The 19,761-nt window shown below is 41.0% G+C and overlaps 2 protein-coding genes and 1 long non-coding RNA gene across 3 annotated transcripts in view; 1 reads left to right on the plus strand and 2 right to left on the minus strand.

Annotated features, from left to right (window-relative positions):
* LOC134674171 (oocyte zinc finger protein XlCOF6-like) overlaps window positions 1-19,761 on the plus strand; it is a 298,501-nt gene that overhangs the window by 70,555 nt on the left and 208,185 nt on the right. The window lies entirely within an intron of this gene.
* LOC134673922 (uncharacterized) overlaps window positions 5,696-19,761 on the minus strand; it is an 86,222-nt gene continuing 72,156 nt past the window's right edge. Inside the window, exons 3-4 of the long non-coding RNA XR_010099524.1 lie at window positions 8,255-8,320; window positions 5,696-5,736 (exon numbers count right to left, since the gene is read on the minus strand). This is a non-coding gene — a long non-coding RNA (uncharacterized LOC134673922). The remainder of the gene's footprint in view (window positions 5,737-8,254; window positions 8,321-19,761) is intronic.
* Window positions 8,568-11,228, minus strand: LOC134674126 (uncharacterized). The gene is made up of 4 exons (XM_063532181.1): window positions 10,883-11,228; window positions 10,642-10,780; window positions 8,988-9,059; window positions 8,568-8,686 (listed from the first exon to the last, which is right to left on the minus strand). The coding sequence occupies exons 1-4, from the start codon at window positions 11,009-11,011 to the stop codon at window positions 8,568-8,570; spliced, it is 459 nt and encodes a 152-aa protein (XP_063388251.1). The 5' UTR covers window positions 11,012-11,228.

Consider the following 19,761-nt stretch of genomic DNA (forward strand, 5'->3'; position numbering starts at 1 on the left):
CAGTCGCTTTCGTAAAAACTAGTGCCTACACCAATTTTTGGGATTAGTTGTCTATTGGACCCCAGGCTCCCATTCCCATTGCCAGGGCACGGCAAAAATTCCGGGATTACGCGAGGAAGATGATGAGTTTTCTTATTATTCTCTTGCCCAGGGCCCAGTAACATGCGACAGTGCTATCTCATTCACTCCGATACAATTAGACAGTGTGCGCGTTATAAGTATTGACAGCCTCTTAAGACTGCGTCGGCCGTCCCGTGGCGCCCTCATTAGTGGAATTGTGTTTTATAATAAACCAATTAATTTCTGTACCTATACATGAATCAGTATATTTAGATATTAATATTGTTGTCCTACTTATTCCCCAACTTTTGGTCTTTGTCCGAAGTACCATTTCGTAAGTTTCGGCCCGGCCGAAAGGTTCGGCCGTTTTTTGGCCGTAACCGAAACTACAGCCGAAACATGATTTTTTGGCCGAAACTGGCCGAAACCGAAACCGAAACCGAACCTTCGGTCGGACACTAATTTGAAGTCCACCTTGTCGACAGTATGGTTGTCCTTTTTTGACAAACGGCATTTTTAAAAGAGCGAGGAGAGAGAAATGATACTAGTTGCTGCGCCGTGAAAGAGAACAGAAAACGTTGGGCCCTTGATCGACGCCACACTCGCGTTCGCGGCTTCGCGCCGCGATTCGCGCACGGGTGTGGAGGAGGCTAGGCCAAGCACGCACCACGATTTAAATTTTTGCGACACGATTTTAGAATCGCGCTGTAATTTATCGCAGAAAATTCACTGCACTGCACATCGAAGCCGCGAAAGCGAGTGTTGAGTAGCCCCCTCCAGACTATGCGCGTGAATCGCGGGCGAAGCCGCGAACGCAAGTGTGTAGTCGATTTCGCTGTCTGCGAAAATCGACGCCACACTCGCGTTCGCGGCTTCGCGCCGCGATTTGCGCACGAGTGTGGAGGAGGCTAGTCGATTTTCGCAGACAGCGAAATCGACCCCACACTCGCGTTCGCGGCTTCGCCCGCGATTCACGTACATAGTCTGGAGGGGGCTTATCGAAACCTGCATGGAACCTGCTTCTCCAATGGAGTAACAAGATGAGACGCTAGATGTTGACCGTTTAATCATAGAAATAGAAGGAGATCACCTTTGTGGTATAAATACTCAGTCATAAGCCCCCTCCACACTCGTGCGCGAATCGCGGCGCGAAGCCGCGAACGCAAGTGTGGCGTCGATTTTCGCAGACAGCGAAATCGACTCCACACTCGCGTTCGCGGCTTCGCCCGCGATTCACGCACATAGTCTCAGAGCACACATCTAAGAGCGTGATGTTGGTTTTTAAAGCGGGTACCAAACATTACCCACGCGTGCTGCCGGTTACTGGACAACACACCTCTTAGTATTGTTAAGGAATTTAAATACCTTGGACACTGGGTCACGGAGAGTCTGGGGGACGACAAAGATGTGGAGAGGGAGCGTAGGGCGCTCGCAGTAAGGAGCAATATGTTGATTCGTAGGTTTGCAAGGTGTACTAAAGAAGCTAAGGTTACCCTTTTTAAGGCGTTTTGTCAATCGTTTTACACCTGCAGCCTATGGATCAACTACACACAACGAGCTCTCAGCGCCCTACGCGTCCAATATAATAATAGCTTTAGGATGCTCTTGGGGCTGCCGCGCCATTGCAGTGCATCGGGGATGTTTTGCGAGAGACGTACAGATGGCTTCCATGCCATAATGCGCAAGCGCGTTGCGTCCTTGATGAGGCGCCTGCTTGGCAGCCCGAATAGCCTCCTTCAGACGGTGGCAGAGCGCCTAGACTAGGGTGGTTCACTTTTGTATGGGAAAAATTCAAACTCTAGCTAGAAGAAGGGCCACCCTCTCATTTTGTTACACTTATTCTGTTGGCTAAATATGCCAAGTTTTGTAATCTTATCTCAACTACAAGGGGGTGCTCAAACACTTTCAAAGTTGTATGAAATCCAAAAAAATCAAGTTATTATTTTTATGAGTTTTATGTAAGTAATAATTTTCACATTATTTAAAAGTGTGATGTAAAAGTTATTTGGTGAAAAACCATTTTAATTTCTATTTTTTATGATTTATTTAGGTGAAATTCTAAAAATCTTACTTTAGAAAAATTATAAAAAATAGAAATAAAAATATTTTTCTACTTAAAAACTTATAAATCACATGTGCCAATAATGTGTAAACATATACTTAAATAAAATTCTGAAAATTAAATACTGTTTTTTTTTAGTTTTCATACAACATACAAAATTTTCAAAGTGGTTGAGCACCCCCGTGTAGTTGAGATAAAATTACGAAGCTTGGTGTATTTTATCAGCATAATAAGTGTAACAAACTAAGGGGGTGGCCCGTCGGAAAATAAAAAAAAATGTTTTTTGAACCACCCTAGCCTAGACGGTCCTTTCCAGCTTCACTGGGATAAGCTGCACAGGGCGTCTAACTGACCATGTGATTTTAGTTTTTAATTTTAAATTAATGTTATTATTTTTATTTATTTATTGATTCTAATTTTAATTTTAATGTACATATTGAGTGTGTTTTATGTGTTAATTGTGTAATTATGGATCATGTATCTGAAATAAATGAATTTATTATTATTATTATAGTCTGGAGGGGGCTATACAGCGAAAATCGTCGACTTTTCATCGCAGTGCGCGCAGTGAATTTTCTGTGAAGCCCCCTCCAGACTATGCGCGTGAATCGCGGGCGAAGCCGCGAACGCGAGTGTCTACTCTGTGGCGCCGCTCGACGACGACATGTCGCCGACGTGACAGCCCGGGACGGTCGAGAGAGAGGGCGCTATGCGACAGCGAGTGTGTAGGAATGGTAAGGAAAGGAAGTAGAATAGAATAATACTCTTTATTCAAAGATACATATCAATTCATTTTAATTTAATTCTAGTAATCATAGTGGAATACAAAGTCACTCTATATTTTCTAACACGCATCAGCCTCCAGTCGCAGTGGACACCGCGACCTTTGTTTGTGTAGATATTCCCATCTCTGTCACACCAGTATTACAAGAGCGAGAGATACATATGCAGATCTCATTGTACAAGAAGGTGTGGGTTGATGTTCTCACGCTAGCCCTTTCAGTTACTATAACATGCGGGTTCCTCAAACTTCAAAGCAACTGGTAAAAATCAAACGATGCTTCACATGTACACAAGTCGCAAGGAGTCGGTGGTGTCTGTGGCGTGAGCCCGCGACCGCCGGCTCGGAAGCCACGTGTCTGGCCACTTCGCCCGCAGCGCTCACTCACTACTCTGACTTGTGGATCTACACTAAGATATTTCTCCACGTGAGGTATTTAAATTGACTGGTGTAATGACATTAGTACACGGCAGCGCGCGAACTGTAGGGGGCAGCACAGGAGCCGCCTGCTTATTGCCGTCCTTGTCAGGATTAACTTTCCGATTTAAGAGAGAAAGAAAGTAAATACATTTGTTTGACAGTACAATTTGTATGTAAATACACTATTTGAAATAGAAAATAACACAAATAAGATACTAACAGGATCCCCATACTGCCACGGCGAGCCATAGCGCTGATTTCAGTATGGACATTTCGAATGAATTCAATAAATTTAGATCAAAAGGTACCCTCTAACGCGAACGTTCCCTACAAGGTTTCTCTTCGTTGTGTATCATGCGGCGTCATCGCAGGTGCTGTTTCAGGCTGCAGTTGTAGTCGCTATTGCTACGGGATAGGCTTGTTCCCTGTATGCGACTTCTGGTGACGTCGTAGGGTTGCTTTATCACGACACTTGTAATCACAACGACTACATTTGAAAGGTTTCTCGCCAGTATGTGTCCATTCGTGTTTGCGTAAGCTTGACCTATCACTGCACTTGAAGTCGCACTGACTACATGTGTACGGCTTCTCTCCGGTGTGTATCATCAGGTGTTGTTGTAAGTGTGACTTCCGACTGCATTTGTAATGACAGTGGCTACACTGAAATGGCCTCGCCCCAGTATGTACCATCAGGTGTTGTTGTAAGTGTGACTTCCGATTGCATTTGTAACCACAGTGGCTACACTGAAATGGCTTCGCCCCGGTATGTATCATCAGGTGTCTTAGTAAGTCTGACTTCCAACTGCATTTGTAATCACAGTGGCTACACTTAATACGATTTCCAGCAATGTGTATTGTTTGGTGTTTGTGTAAATCACTTTTACAAGAACTTGTGTAACTACAGTGACTACAAGTAAAATTGTTCTCCAAAGAGTGACTCTTTAAATGAGTCTCCAAACTTTTTTTGGAACTTGTTGCATACTCACATTCAGCACACATGAAATTTGTTACACCGTGTTTACTTTTCTCGTGTTCTATCACAAGAAATTCGGTTGGAAACGTAAAACTACAAAAATCACAAGCAAATGGTTTTTGTCCGGTCAATAAATTAGTGTGTTGAATGTGTTCTCGTAAAACAGACTTGTTCATGAAATGTTTGCCACAGTGTTCGCAGCGGTATGGTTTGCCTCCACTGTGAACAGTCGCGTCGTCGCGGAGGCGCTCGAGCACCACGGAACAAGCCATCGCGAGCTGTTCCCTGGCGCGAGCGGCGCTGCCCTCCGAACACGCTGGAACACACATTAACATAACAATTTTAACAGGTTGTAAGTGTTCTAACGCGTATAATTAATTTAACAAACATCCCGGCTGTATGGGGGATTTTCATCGAAATATTTTATTTCAACCGAGCTATAACAAACACAACCATCATGATCATCATCTTTCGCTTGCCGTTATCTTATTCGCTTGGGGTCGGCGCAGCATGTCTTTTTCTTCCAGACTTCTCTGTCACCCGTCATCTAGGTGCTGTTCATTCACTTGCGTTCATATAATATCATCTCTTATACCATCCACCTTTTCCTCGGTTTTCCATATGTCTTACTTCCATCCACATTCATTCGTAATACCTTTCTCGTCACATGACTTTCATCCCTCCGCATCACAGGCCTGTACTACGCTAGGCGATTCGCCCTTACTTTTGCTACTGTGAGGCTTCCTCTTACATGTATACTCATCCCCAATCCTGATCCATTCTCGTCACGCCCCACATTCATCTTTCTCATCTCCGATACATGCATTCTAAATACATAATAAAGGATATGAGTCGTACGTACGTACTTACATAAGTATAATGTAGTGTGGCTCGTATCGTAATATATGCAGTAGTATCGTAGTGTTGGGGCTATTCCAACTAGTTACCACTAAGTTGTTACGAGTGGTAATAACTGACAATTTTATTCCCACCTTTTACCGTTAGTAACTACTGTACAAAAAACTCAGTAGTTACCATCAAAATTTTGTTTGATTCCAATAAGCTATAGTTACTTTATTTCATTCTATTATAATATGACGCAGAACTAAATATTCATAATTTAGTCAGGCTAAATAAGTACAGACCAGGTTTATATGGTTGTTACTAAACCAGTTTATAAAGCGCTTCGGATGGGCTGACTGCTCGCACCAGCCAGCACATCACGCTCGCATTTCAATTAGGTACGCCCAGCTTTGCAAAATCCACGAACCAACCAACTCGGTTTGGTGGTACCTACTGGGATTTTTTACAGTAGTTACCACTGGTAAGAACTTAGTAGTAACTAGTGGGAATGCTTTGTGGTGTCGCAGTACTCACCCGACACGCAGTCCTCGTCACGCGCCGCGTCCGACACCTCCGACTTGACTGCCCGCTCCTCCACTACAACAACAATTCTACTTCAGGCCAGTCAGTAGTATTAAAAACTCGCATTGTCGAACTTGGATTAACGCGATAGAGTTTGGTATAAGTATTTAGACAAAAGCACACAGTGAAGGAAACATCGTGAGGAAACCGGACTACTCCCAGTAAGGTCTAGTCTCTCCTATTGGAAGGTTAAATGTAGCTAGTGCCTTAGGCAATTATTGGGATTAGTTGCCAAGCGGACGCCACATCGAGTGTGGCGACATGGGTAGGCACTTAAGTTGGAGTACTGACCGCATAATGGATCCTAAAATTCTTAAATATAACTTAAAGCCCGGAGTGCAATATCTACAAAAATGTACACAGTATGTCATTAAATATATCTTATTTTGATTACTTTTATTTCGAAGATCCTATTCTTGAATCTTAAATGTTATAATTAGGCGTCACAAACCCGGTTTCACCGAAATCGAAAAAACCGGAAAAACCGGGTTTACAGCCAATTGCAAAAACAGGGTTTTCAATTTGATAAAACCGGCTTTTTCGAGTTTTTCGATTTTACAGTTTTATATACATTTTTAATTATTTTGAAGCGCAATTTGAAAAAAATCAATACATTATACGCACTAATTGCATAAAAGTATAAATGAACAGCTTTTTAGTCGTTTTAGCGTTATATCTGTTTGCCCAGTTTTGCAGATAGGCTGCTTAGGTGCTCCTTGAAGTTAAGGCTTCAATCCAGGATGCGTCGGAGATATTTAGGAAGGAAGTTGTGTCGGACAAGATTGCCCCTGAATTTTACTCCTCCTAGCTCCTTGTTGGCTAGTTTGTTGCACAGGGGAAAACAGGACACCTCGGTCTTGAAAGTGCTGGGGCACAAACGCCACCGAGAGAAATAGTCATCTAATAGATACAGGTCCTTTTCCAGGGTATTTTGTCCCATTTCCAAGCTGTCGTTTTGTGTCACAAGATACGACTCAGCCATCGGTATTTTCAGACCTATGACAACTAATACTAGGCGGTGTTGAGAGTGTGGAAAATCCGATAGCCCGTACAGCTCGGCGGCTACTGGGGTACCGTCTATTGCTCGTGTTGTAAAGACTAGGTCCGGGTTGTAGTCACTTCTCCATCGAGCCGATTTGAGCGTTCCTTGACCTTTGTTAGAAACGATTAAAACAGTGTTGTTCCTATCTGCCCAGTCCATGATCGACTCCTCGTTGGCGTCAGATTTCCCATATGCTAGTTTGATAGCTATTCAAGTCTCAAATGTAAATAGATGGATGTTGCATGTAAGGAAGGGGTGGAGTAAGCCAGCAGCTACGTGGAGGCTTATATGTATATGGCACATTCGCGTTTCGCCGATTTGAATAATCGTTGTGGCGATGTTGTTGCCATCGATGTTATTCAATTGAAATCACAATGGCCTGGGCAGTAAGAAAAGACCGGCCGTATGTCGAAGTTCTATATTGTTAATAATTATGGTATAATGCCGCTACCAAATCATATCCCGATATTTTACCTCGTTTAGCGAGTTGGGCATCATCAGCGGTGTTTGTTTCCAGAAGGAGGACTATGTCAACACCAATATGTAATATTGTGTCAACACCGTTGTCATTAAATATTTTGCTTAGGCATTACGTTTTAGAATTGCTGACTTAAAACTTTATTGATGGAATTTGATGGTCTTGGTAAAGATAAAGTAAATAGAAATGTCGTGGAAGACATAATATTAAAGCATTGATCCTAAAGATACATGCTTATTTTACAAATTATACGTAAAATCGAAATCACCGAAAAAACCGGAAACCTGGTTTTGCAGTTTCACAAAAACCGAAAAACCGGTTTTCTAAAATACGCACGGTTTTGTGACCCCTAGTTATAATCTTTAGTCCCGGTCCCGGCATATTTGTAGTTTGGTTCGCCGATGAGAAAAGCCTTGCCAATACTACAGGTTGTGTTCGCCATTCAAGTTGGTACTTACGCAACGTCTCATCACTTGTGTCATCTGCATTCGTCGATTCTGGCTTAACTAGGAGCTCTTCACCTGAAACAAACATACTGTTCGTGGGTTTGTGTCGACGACTCAGGGATCTCGCAGTCTCGCTGCGGGTCGTGCCTGGTGCAACAGATCTGGTTCAGTGTGGCCACGCTGCCATGAAATAAGAAAATTTAAACTTCATCATATCATGAAGTTTAAATTTTCTTATTTCAAGGACAATAGAAAATAATCCTTCAGAAAGATGACATTATGAATCATATAAATGTGCAACGTAGTACATTTTTCTAATATTTTGAATATAAAAAAAATTTATGTTAATTCTTTTTAATAAAACACCCCTGAATCAATAGTTTTAAAGTTGTCCAAAAAGAACTGCACTTTGTGCTTATTTATATTGGGATTGTCAAGTAATAAACATGTCTAAATAGACGTAGACGTAGTGTAGTACATAGTCGCGACTGCTACAGGCGCAATTGAAGTCTGATTTGAACTAATTTCCACTTGAACTAGTGACTTGTACGTGAAGCAGGTACTCACCCAACAGCGGCTCACCCTCGTCGCTCGCCCCGCCTCCGGCCGCCATGTTTAACCGGAGCATGTCATCTAGAGCAACCAACACTCTATTAAACCTCATGTTCCTCACAGTACCCGGGACTGAATGCAATTTCTTCTTTACAATGGTACCGCTATAGGATTATTTTTAATAACACTTGTTACCTTGAAGTAATTTATTTTACTTTCACTTTTTTTCTGTTCTACACTACTGATAATATTAAATATTTTACAAACCTCTTAATACCCATAGATTCAATATTCACATTTATGCAATGTTTTAACTTTAGCCTGTTGCTCACACATCACACATCATCATATCTTCTAAACCTGTCGTTAAAACTAATGACTCACGGAATCTCTCATCAAGTATTTCATCTTCTTCCAGCATCTCCGGTTTGACCGGGGGCTCTTCACCTGAAGCAAACATATAAGTTTATAAGCAACAGGCTAGTTCAGCCACAAGGTATTCAAACCTAGTAACCACTACTGCAAATCTAATTCTCATTAGAAACCAAGTAGTGAGGGTTTGGAACAAACTGCCAGAAGATGTGGTCTCGGAACACAATGTCAACACCTTAGACAAGCACATACATGTGTCTTCTAATAATTGGCAATGACATTATCTGGAGATTGCTACACAGACATCAGTTGTTATAACTGCTTGTCAGCTTAATACATAATAATACTAATGTTCATTGAAGAGCAATAGACTCACCTGATACCGGCTCACTGGTCTCATCTTCCTCCTGCATTTCTGGAGTATCTGGCTCGACGGTAGATTCTTCTTCTAGAGCAAACAAACAGCATATAAATCAGCATGAAGATAGTGATTGTCCCGGTTATTAAGAACAAGACTGGTGATGCCTCTGACAGGTCCAACTATAGGCCCATTTCCTTGGCTACAGTTATAGCCAAGGGGCTGGACAGTTTGCTTGATTGCTTGCTTGCATCACACATCACGTCACATGATGCTCAGTTCGGCTTCAAGCCGGGCCTGTCGACGGAAAGCGCGATCCTGTGCCTTAAGCAAACTGTCCAGTATTACACTGACCGTAGTACACCAGTGTATGCCTGTTTCTTGGACCTGTCAAAGGCATTTGACCTAGTCTCATATGATGTTCTATGGGGGAAATTACAGAATGAGACAAGTTTGCCAAAGGAAGTAATCAATCTTTTCCAATATTGGTATGGAAATCAAACCAACCAAGTAAAATGGGCAGATGTACTCTCGGATACGTACAGACTGGAATGCGGTGTTAGGCAAGGTGGATTGAGCTCGCCAAAGCTATTCAATCTGTACGTGAACGACCTGATAGTGAGGCTCAGTGGCACTGGTGTTGGTTGCTCGATCGGCGGAGTCACTATTAATAATATCAGTTACGCTGATGACATGGTGCTGCTGAGCCCTGCTATCAGTGGCCTGAGGAAGCTGGTAAACATGTGTGAGGAGTACGCGGTGACCCATGGCCTCAGGTATAACACTACAAAAAGCGAGTTACTAGTGTTTAAAGCTGGAAACAAAGTTCCCAACTCAGTACCAGAAGTAAACCTTTGTGGCTGTTCCCTGACTAGAGTGACTCGCTTTAAGTACTTGGGCCATTGGGTCACTGAAGGGCTCCAGGATGACGTGGACATGGAGCGGGAACGTAGGGCATTAGCAGTGCGCTGCAACATGTTGGCACGCAGGTTTGCACGCTGTGAGAGGAATGTCAAAGTGACTCTGTTCAGAGCATTTTGTCAGACCTTTAACACGTGTAGCCTGTGGACCAAATACACGAAGAAGACTGTCAATGCCCTACGAGTACAATATAATAACGGATTCAGGATGTTGTTGGGACTGCGGCGCTTCTGTTGCGCACACACAGACGGCTTTAGTGCGATTGTGCATAAAAGAGTTGCCTCTCTTATGCGTAGAATGTGCGGCAGTCCGAACAGTCTCCTGGCCGCTGTTATGTCGGATCCGGCCAGTAAATTATTCAAACACTGGAACTCTGTTCATTTAGAGTCCAGATGTAATATTTATAAGTATATGTAAGGCCTGTAGTTTAATGTTTATATTACTTTATTAAGTGTGTTGTCTTCGTTACTAACATAGTTGTAAGTTTTGTGTAATACTAATAACCCTATGGACAACAAAGTCTGAAATAAAGAAAGAAATACAAAGAAATACAAATCACATCATCTTTCTGTTAAATTTATGTTCAAACAGCAATTTTAAAGAAGTCCAATAACACTATTGGATTAGGGCAGTCTATCCTTAGCAGGAGGGTGTATGGTGATTGTAACATAGTTTTACAGTAGAGTTCTGTAAAGAGCTCCAACGGAATTAGTACAATTCACTACTCGTTTCATGGGCAGTGTTTCTCTACCTTTGATACTCTCTAACTGCAGCCGCGCTCGCAGCTCCGCCTGGCTGCGCTGCACTTGCAGCTTGAAGTCGCTCGCGTCTCGCAGGCGGCCCACGCACGCCGAACAGATGCCGCACGAGCCCGAGCCGCCCACCACCAGCTGCAAGTTAAATTATTCAAATAAAAACATTTAAGTTGTCACAATTTATGGTTTGTGTACTTGGATGTATTACAATAACTAGATTGTCATACTTTTACTAACATGTATATCGAAGCTCTCTTTGATCATGTCGGCATATATCTCCGTTTTGCCGAGATGTGTATACGGCGTCGTCAGGTCCTTGTCCGGAGCACACCGCAGGCAGCAACGACACGCGTGCGTCACGTCCATCACGATTCACGGCAACTGTGCGGTGCGCAGAAATACTATAACGGATTCAAAAGAATACCACAACAAGACGAACTGCTCTTGATATTGTTAGAGAATAGGCAGCCTTTTGAGCCTTTGCTAGAATCAGTTAGGATAAGAGAATAAGTGTCAAGAAAATTAAATTAAATAATATACATTATTACATTTATTAGCAAGAAAATATGAAACCCTAAACTAAAAAACGACGCACTCCGCATACAAAGTGGCATGACACTGACATTTAACATTGGTTTGACAGATAGCAAAGCTAAGGTTACGTTCAGAAATAGTAGTAAGTCTAAAGTTGTAACAAACGGGCAACTTTAGTCCGGTGCGAGGCCCTGTTCGATCGTATAGAAGGTGGTCCGCCGTAATACACTACCGCACCGCACCAAGGTCACAGGTAAGTGAGATCGAGAAAGAGATATCTCGATATGCGGCACACCAAGGTTGCGGTACGGTACGGTAGTGTGGTATGGCTCTACGAATTTCGGATCTCTCGGCAGGGGTGCGAAGCTCCTGACTTCGGTCAAACTCGGCTCCGCTCGGCTCAGCATTGCTCCGAGCAATTGTTAGGGTTGGCACCACTTGACTTCCTTTTGCGTGCACGACCACAGATAAGATAATCACTTGATTTTTGACAACCCTAAATAGCCGAAAGGGATAGTGTCATGTATTAAAAAGTGATAGCATGATTCGACCCTGAACCGCTGTCAAACTTCGGTTTTGTAGGAAGCTTCCTTTCTGTACGGTTGTACTCATAGACATAATATATATAGACGGTGTCTCAGCGAGCTGTCACTGTTGCCACTTTTGTTTAGTGTACGATTAACAATGAGGCCCACGTTGCTGTAGCCATGTCGATAAAGTCATATCGATAAACTATCGATATTTCTTGCAATTTTAATTTTACTTCAAAGGCTTAAAGATACCTAAAATGACCAAAAACGCTTTTATTCTTTATTGTGGTTATCAGATCACAATTTTATAGTCACGCCCCAGCAGGAAACCAAGGGAAAGTTCAGATATTTCATTAAAATACATAAATACCTCCTAAAATAGGTGTTCCGCAATAATTGAATTATATTATTATATTATAATATATTCATTATCCATTAGCATTTCAATAATGTTTATGTTTAACGAAGATATTGAAGCTTCAATTAATCGCTATTTCGTTCCGCTGTGTAGCGTTTATCGATATATAACATAATTAAAATCGAGTTTTCACATCCCTAAAAGAGCACACATACACAGGGTGGGCGCATCAAGAAAGGCAACACTTGATTTGAAGTCCGCCTTGTCAACAGTATGGTTGTCCTTTTTTGACAAACGGCATTTTAAAAGAGCGAGGTGAGAGAAATGATACTAGTTGCTGCGCCGTGAAAGAGAACAGAAAAGGTTGGGCCCTTGGTTGTACTATTATTTATTCTGTGCTCTCGGACTGAATGTCAATTGTCAAATTTTAGAGGTTATGTTATACTGTGTTAATTTAATTTTGCTGTAAATTGTGATTCCGAAGTCAGCGGTTTTTGCTAACGCACGTGCCGGGATTAAAATTTCGAGTTTTAGTGGTTTTTCTTGTTAATAGTCACTGAGGATTGAATATTTGTGTTGGTGGTGGGTTAATAAACACTTAGGTGAGTTTTTGTGGTGTATGGTAGTAGTTAACATTAACATGGAGACGGGAGGTACGGGAGATGATACCGAGCCACCGGATAAAAACGGTGGCAATATAGCGAGTCAAAAGCGTCCTATTCCTGAGGATAACAGTGTAGTAGACCTTCATGGGAAAAAATCTAGCCCTCCAAGCGCGTCAATTCAGCACACATACGTTCGTCCGGGATACGAAACCGCAAATGATTTTAAGTATGCGTCTACTGATTTAGGTCCATTCGTAGTCCATGTGTCTCGTGAAGACATTGACCAATCTAACACCCCAAGCAGGATGAAAGCTTTAAAAATGGCCCAAATAATATATAATAGCAAGATTTCGGGCATTAAGGAAATTAAAGCTTTAGGAAAAACTAAAATGGAGATTCAGTTCGCGACGGCGTCAGAGGCAAATGCATTTTTGTCTCACAGCATTTTGGCGATGCATAAGTTTTCTGCAGCAATCCCGCGGTTCCAGGTATATCGGATGGGGGTAGTTAGGCAGATCCCCTTGGACTGGACTCTAGAAAAGTTCATAAATAGCATTAATTGCCCTTCAGGGGCCGGCCCGGTGGTCAAGGCTTGTAGGCTTAATAAAAAAAAAGAAGTGGAAGGACGACGCGTCTGGGAACCCACGGGAACAGTTGTGTTAACATTCCTAGGTCAGATTTTACCTGAAAAAATCTATAGCTTCAGTATGTCTATACCAGACGACACTTATAAACTACCTATAATCCAATGCAGGAAATGTGTCCGATTTGGCCATATAAAAGACCAATGCCGATCAAATCCCAGGTGCTGACGTTGTGCGAAAAATCATGAGGTAACTGAATGTTCTGTACCGGATGCTGAGGTATCCTGCCTTTTCTGTTCTGGCCCCCATGCAGCAACCGATCAAAGTTGTCCAGAGTTCTCTCGGCAAAAATCAATAAAGTTAGTAATGGTAGAAGAAAACATAGGATACATCGAAGCGGCGAGACGATTCAGGCCAGTCAGAACATCATTTGCTGATATTTCTAAAATGAATCAGGCAAGCCAATCAAGCCCAAGGATTCCCTCCTCCCCTTCTCAAACTCCAGTCCAACAGTCAGCAACTCAGAACGATAACACCAACGCCAACCAACAAAAGTCATACAGAAAAACTGTCCTCATTCAAAGACGAGTCAAGCCTATGCTAGGTAAGTCATATGATGTAGAGGCGCACAGGAATATCACTTTCACCCCTCGATCTTCTCAATCCAATGGATGTGCACTAGGACAACAGTCCTCAGAGACACCAAATGATAACCTAGGCTATGGAATTTCAATGATTATTGATGACCTCCTAAGCAGATTTGCAGATATATTACCGTACAATGCTCTAGAAGCCTTCCAGGCTCAAATTTGTGCTACAATAAATAAAGCTATCCAAAACGGCCTCACAGAGCCTGATTCAATGGAATGCTAGAAGTATTAAAAATTAAAAGCATGAAATCATTAATTTAATTAATTTATATAGCCCAGTTATTCTTGCCATCTCGGAGACATGGTTAGAGCCTCAATCCCGCTTTAGGGTAACAGGCTACTCCTGCCTCAGGGATGACCGGGACGACGGGCGTGCTGGCTGTGCTATTTTTGTTAAAAGAAATGTAACCTTTTCTCAACTTCCCCTCCCTCCCCATTCACCTGACTTTAACATTGTGGCAGTTCGCTGCCTTAACATATCTTTTACTTCTGTGTATATTCCTCACCCCAATCGAGAAATAATTAAAGAGCTTGATTCCATTCTGCTATCACTGCCAGCTCCTATTATCGTACAAGGAGACTTTAATTGCCGCCACCCCTTGTGGGGTTCAAGAGATTACGACGCGAATTCCCGGTACATTTTGGATCTTATGGACAATGTTAACTTATGCATTCTAAATGACGGAACCCCAACGCGTAGAGTCTCGCCCATTCAAAATGCAAGTGTCCCTGACCTAACGATGGCATCACCGAGCTTAGTACAATCATTAGTGTGGTCAGTTTGTTCAAATTCTTTTGGGAGCGATCACCTTCCTATCTTAATAATCCTACAAGATTCCTTGGTGACTCCAACGCCCCCTCAGACACCACTTCTTAAATATAGCACATGTCGAGCAGATTGGCCTAAGTTTAGATCTGAGTTAGATCACTCCTTAACAAATACTCTCAGTGCAAGTGATACAGGTATTATGGAAATGTACGACTCGTTTATTGAGGCAATTCTTTCAGCGGCTGATAACTCTATCCCTTTGAAAAATTCAGCTCGCAACAAAATACCTTCTCCAGCATGGTGGGATGCCGAATGCTCTGCTTCGGTAAAGGAGCGTAAACAGGCAGAGTCTCTTTTTGCCCAAGATCTTTCCCTAGATAATTATCTTAATTTCAAGCGCGTTTCTGCCAAAACTAGAAGATTCCTTAGCAAAAAGAAATTTCAAGGCTGGCGTACTTTTTGTGAGTCCCTATCCCCAAGAACTCCTTCCACGTTGATATGGAAAAAGATTAAAGCTTTTCGACACTCTCAAACCAACAATAACGTCAGTACTAATGAATGTATGTGGCTTGAAGGTTTTATATCTAGGATGGCTCCACCGTATGTACCAAGTCGTCAAGGCATTGGTGGGTACTGCTCAGTTTCAGCTCCATCTGAGAGAATGAATGAGGCTTTTTCTTTTGATGAGCTTTGCTGCGCGATGGATCACCTCAGGGACTCTGCTCCGGGTTGTGACGGTATCCTATACTCCTTTTTAGTACAAAGCTCGCAATCCATAAAAAGAAAATTCTTAGAAATTCTTAATAATATTTTTTAACGGGAAATATTCCAGATAACTGGAAAACCCAGATTGTAATACGAATTCTAAAACCCGCAAAAGATCCAGCTAATCCAAATTCATATAGACCCATCGCCTTATCATCAGTGATAGAGTCTGTGCGGAAAGAGAAGAGTCGTGGGATTTGAGGGCGCGCCAGTGCTATTTTATGGTTTTTGCTATGCTGACAACACTGGTCACGTGGTTATAGTACGACACTAAAGGTCATGATACTTGTATCCCTTTTGTTCCGGTTTTTTACCACGGCTTACTAAACGGAGCCTGGTGGTGGTGTCGGCTCGTCAAATCAATCCTCTGATTTAGCGCAGGCACTAGTTTTCTTTTTAAAACACACTTTTGTTTTTATGTTTCAGATACTAAAAAGTGACAGTGCGATTGACAAAACTGCTAAAACTAGTTAAGAATCTGCCCAATACAACTGTTGTGGAGTGTAGACTGTAACTTTTCGTGATGAGGGGTTCGTTGGGTGAAGCGTAGAAACTCGCCGCTGGAACGCGCTGGCCGTCGTGCTGTCTCGAAGTCCGCTATACCTCCATTTACCGGAATATGTGTTGTGTGAAATAAAAACACATATATCTGAGTTTATTTACTGGAGAGTGTTCAGGCAAGTGATAGAGTTAAGCTCTCTGAGTTCTCTGAATATGCTACAAATGGCGCGGGTTTATATAGGAATGGCCGGGCGATTTGTATCTCTGAACTAGTGGGTATTATATGCAGAGTGAATTTTATTTATTTCTGCCAATCTCGTTAATTATAAGCACGTATGAAAGGAGCACGAATCCTAGACTTATAAATAGATACAATATTAAGCACGTATGAAAGGAGCATGAATCCTAGACTTATGACTAGATATAAAACATTCCACGCAATTCATTTGACATAATATGTGAGCACAAAGTAAAACATGATATACAAAAGTAAAAATAGTAACCTAAACGTAAAGACTAATCTAACACATGCATGACCCTAATAGCTATTTACGACAACTGTAATTTTAGTACCAAACAAGATAGAGTCTCATTTATGTACTACCTAATCTGTGCAGTCCAACAGTTATTTTAATACAAAACCGGGTAGATCGGGTAGAAATTGGGCATTAGAACTGTAATTTTACTATCTGGGATATATTTCACCCATTGTAAACTTGACTTGTAATGTATGTGTACATTATTAATAATAAATATGAATATGAATAAAAATAGTGCATAAGTAGGTAGGCCTTATTGGGATATATCCGGTTCTCTCATCTCACGATATTTTACTTCGCCGAAAAGTCTGCTAAATATGAAATACTTATAATTTCGTAACTAACAGAACCTAGTAAACGAACTTACAAATAAAGAAATATTTTTATGAAAAGGTTTTATTCTTTGTAATCGACGTCTGAATTAAAATATTCAATGTCACTTATGTTTGAGCTAGCTTCAGAACAATCAGGGACTGATGTGAGGAACTGGATGTGCTTGAATCCGGCACGTAGATTACGAATTCTTGCATATCACCTACTGAGCGGTCTTTTATTCGAGATACTGTAGGTATTACTTTTACACAATCCTGAAAAAGAAATTACATATAAATATGCATAAAATGGCAAGTATCAAGACTATTTGTCAGTTATTTTAAAGATCATGAATGACCTGCATATTTATGAAAATTAATATATTTTGAATGAATATACTTACCGATTATGTACCGTAGACAAGTTACTTAGGGGGCTTATTAAATAGGTAATTATTTGATATTAAATACAACATCAATACCCGCGAATAGCGGAAACACGTTCCGCGACTTTTTGTAAGTCGATAGTCGGCTTTTAGCCGTTTTCTTCCCGCTGACAAAACCGAACAATGTTAAATATAATTTTTCTTGTGGTTTTATGTACGGTTTCATCGTGTTTTGAAAATATTTTATACATAAAACTTGCGGTTTTTGTTAATAAAAATATACGATGACAGAAGTTTGTTTACTTTTTACAAGACTGGTGTCAAAGGTATGATTGCCATATAAAATTTAAAATGTTAGTTCCCGTTTCTGCCACGACTCTTCTCTTTCCGCACAGACTCTAGGTGGGGTTCACACCCATATTGCCAGAAACTTTTATATCATACAATTATTAGGAGTCATTTTGATTATGGCAGCATTATCCTTGAACCCTGCAACAACAAAGCATTAAGTAGATTGGACCGTATACAAGCAAGATGTCTTAGAATAATTGTGGGTGCTATGAGGTCTTCTCCGACAATTGGCCTTCAGGTCGAATGCTTGGACCCTCCTTACTCTTTGCGAAGACAGTTCTTAGCGGACAGGTTTTTATTCAAGACGCTCCAAACAGCGTCCCACCCACTCCTCCCAATTTTAGAATCCTTACAACAACTTGTAGATACCTCTCGGTACTGGACTGGGCACATAAAAGTCCTCCTTTATTGGTTAACATTTATAAAAAGTATTTATAATTCATAATTCATATATTTATTGCATCCATGGTAAGTACACAGGTGTTACATAGGTAATAGTTGTTTCACATGGGCCCTGGTAGGGCACGGCAATATTCTTAAATCTAAGGATTGAGTTTGTATGTATGTAGGTACCATTAACAATGTCTAATTTCATTTTAAATTAATAAATAGTTGTAAACATTATGTAATTTTTAGGAACGTCAATAGGAAATTATCAAATTATATGTCAATAAAAATAATAAGATTAAATATTCATGCTTAAAAAAAAATGTTAGGTACAGTTTATGTCAAAATATCAATAGGTATATAATGTTAATTTAAAACTAATTTATATAATTCAAAATTGAGTCATGTCTAATAAATATACTAAACTACATAATAATTACATTTCATCTTCCAAAAAGTCATTCATTTATTGATTAAGAAGTCCTTCAACTGCCTATTGAATAGCGTGTCTGATGTTTGCATTTTAAGGTCGTCGCTGTTTTTATTGTAAATTTTGATTGCCATCATGTTTGGGCTTGATTTATGTAGCTTTAGTACAGAACTTATGGGTGGCGCCAGGTTATTCTTAAATCTACTTTCGAAACGTCGAGGACGGTCGGCAATTTTTGGGAAGAATTCCGGGTATTTCCTGACGAACTTGCAGATTTCTAAAATATAAATTGATGTCAACGTCAAAATTTTGTATTTAATAAAGTAAGGTCTGCAATTGTCGGAGTATGTAGTATTGGCTAGTATTCGTACACACTGTTTTTGGAGGACAAATATATCGTTTATGTCAGTACTGTTTCCCCAAAGAATTATCCCATAATTGAGCCATGAGGAAGCATAGGCGTAGTAGGCAGTCAAGTATAAGTAAAGTGACTCATGTCAAGTATAAGTTTAGAGTTACCGGCTCGAATTTTTCAAAATTACAAAAACCCTCTTTTCGAAACAAGTTATGATAGTCTTATATATCAGCCAAATGTCATTTTTAGTTTAGGCTTATACAAGGATCAAATAGGAGCAGATAGTATCTTTAACACAGTTATGTTCAATCAATTTCCAGATCATTTGGCTATTTTTACTGATGCGTCCAAATTAAATAACAACGGTCCAGTAGGGTCTGTAGTGTGGATTCCCAAATATAAAATTATTTTGAGCTTTAGTCATTTGGAGAATATTCAGGTAATATTGGCGTGGATTCCAAGTCATAGCGGAATAACGGGCAATGAGATAGCCAACCAATGCGCTAAAGAAGCAATATCGATTGGCAACCACTTGTATGACCGATGCTTCCCTCGCGACATTAAGGCCCAAGCTCTGACCCACTTGCGAGATGCCTGGAACACTCGATGGCAAACCACTCAACTACAGATTGCTAAACATTTTCGCAGTATCCAACCAAATATTCTCCATAAACATGGTTCTCTGGTACACGAAAGTCGATGCCGAAGAACATTACATCAGCAATCATTCGCCTTCGACTGGGCCACGTTTGCACCCCCGTTCGCTTAAAAAAGATGCGTGTTCGAGACCACTCTCTATGTGAATGTGGTCTGGCGGAGGGTACTCTCGAACACGTATTTTGGGATTGTAATCGTCTTGTTACCCCCTTATATGACATTCTCCCCCCTAAAATTCCCCGTCCGGTTAACATTAATTTTCTTCTTACACTAGTTACCTCTCCTTTTGTGAACGTCTTAGCTAAACACATAAAAAACAATAACTTGTATTTGTAGTAGTTAGTTTTAATAATATATGTTTGTTTTGTCCTGGTTGTAGGTGGATCTACATTCGATTCTCATAT

Source organism: Cydia fagiglandana, chromosome 19 (genome assembly GCF_963556715.1).
Source record: "Cydia fagiglandana chromosome 19, ilCydFagi1.1, whole genome shotgun sequence".
NCBI classification, from domain to species: Eukaryota; Metazoa; Arthropoda; class Insecta; order Lepidoptera; family Tortricidae; genus Cydia; species Cydia fagiglandana.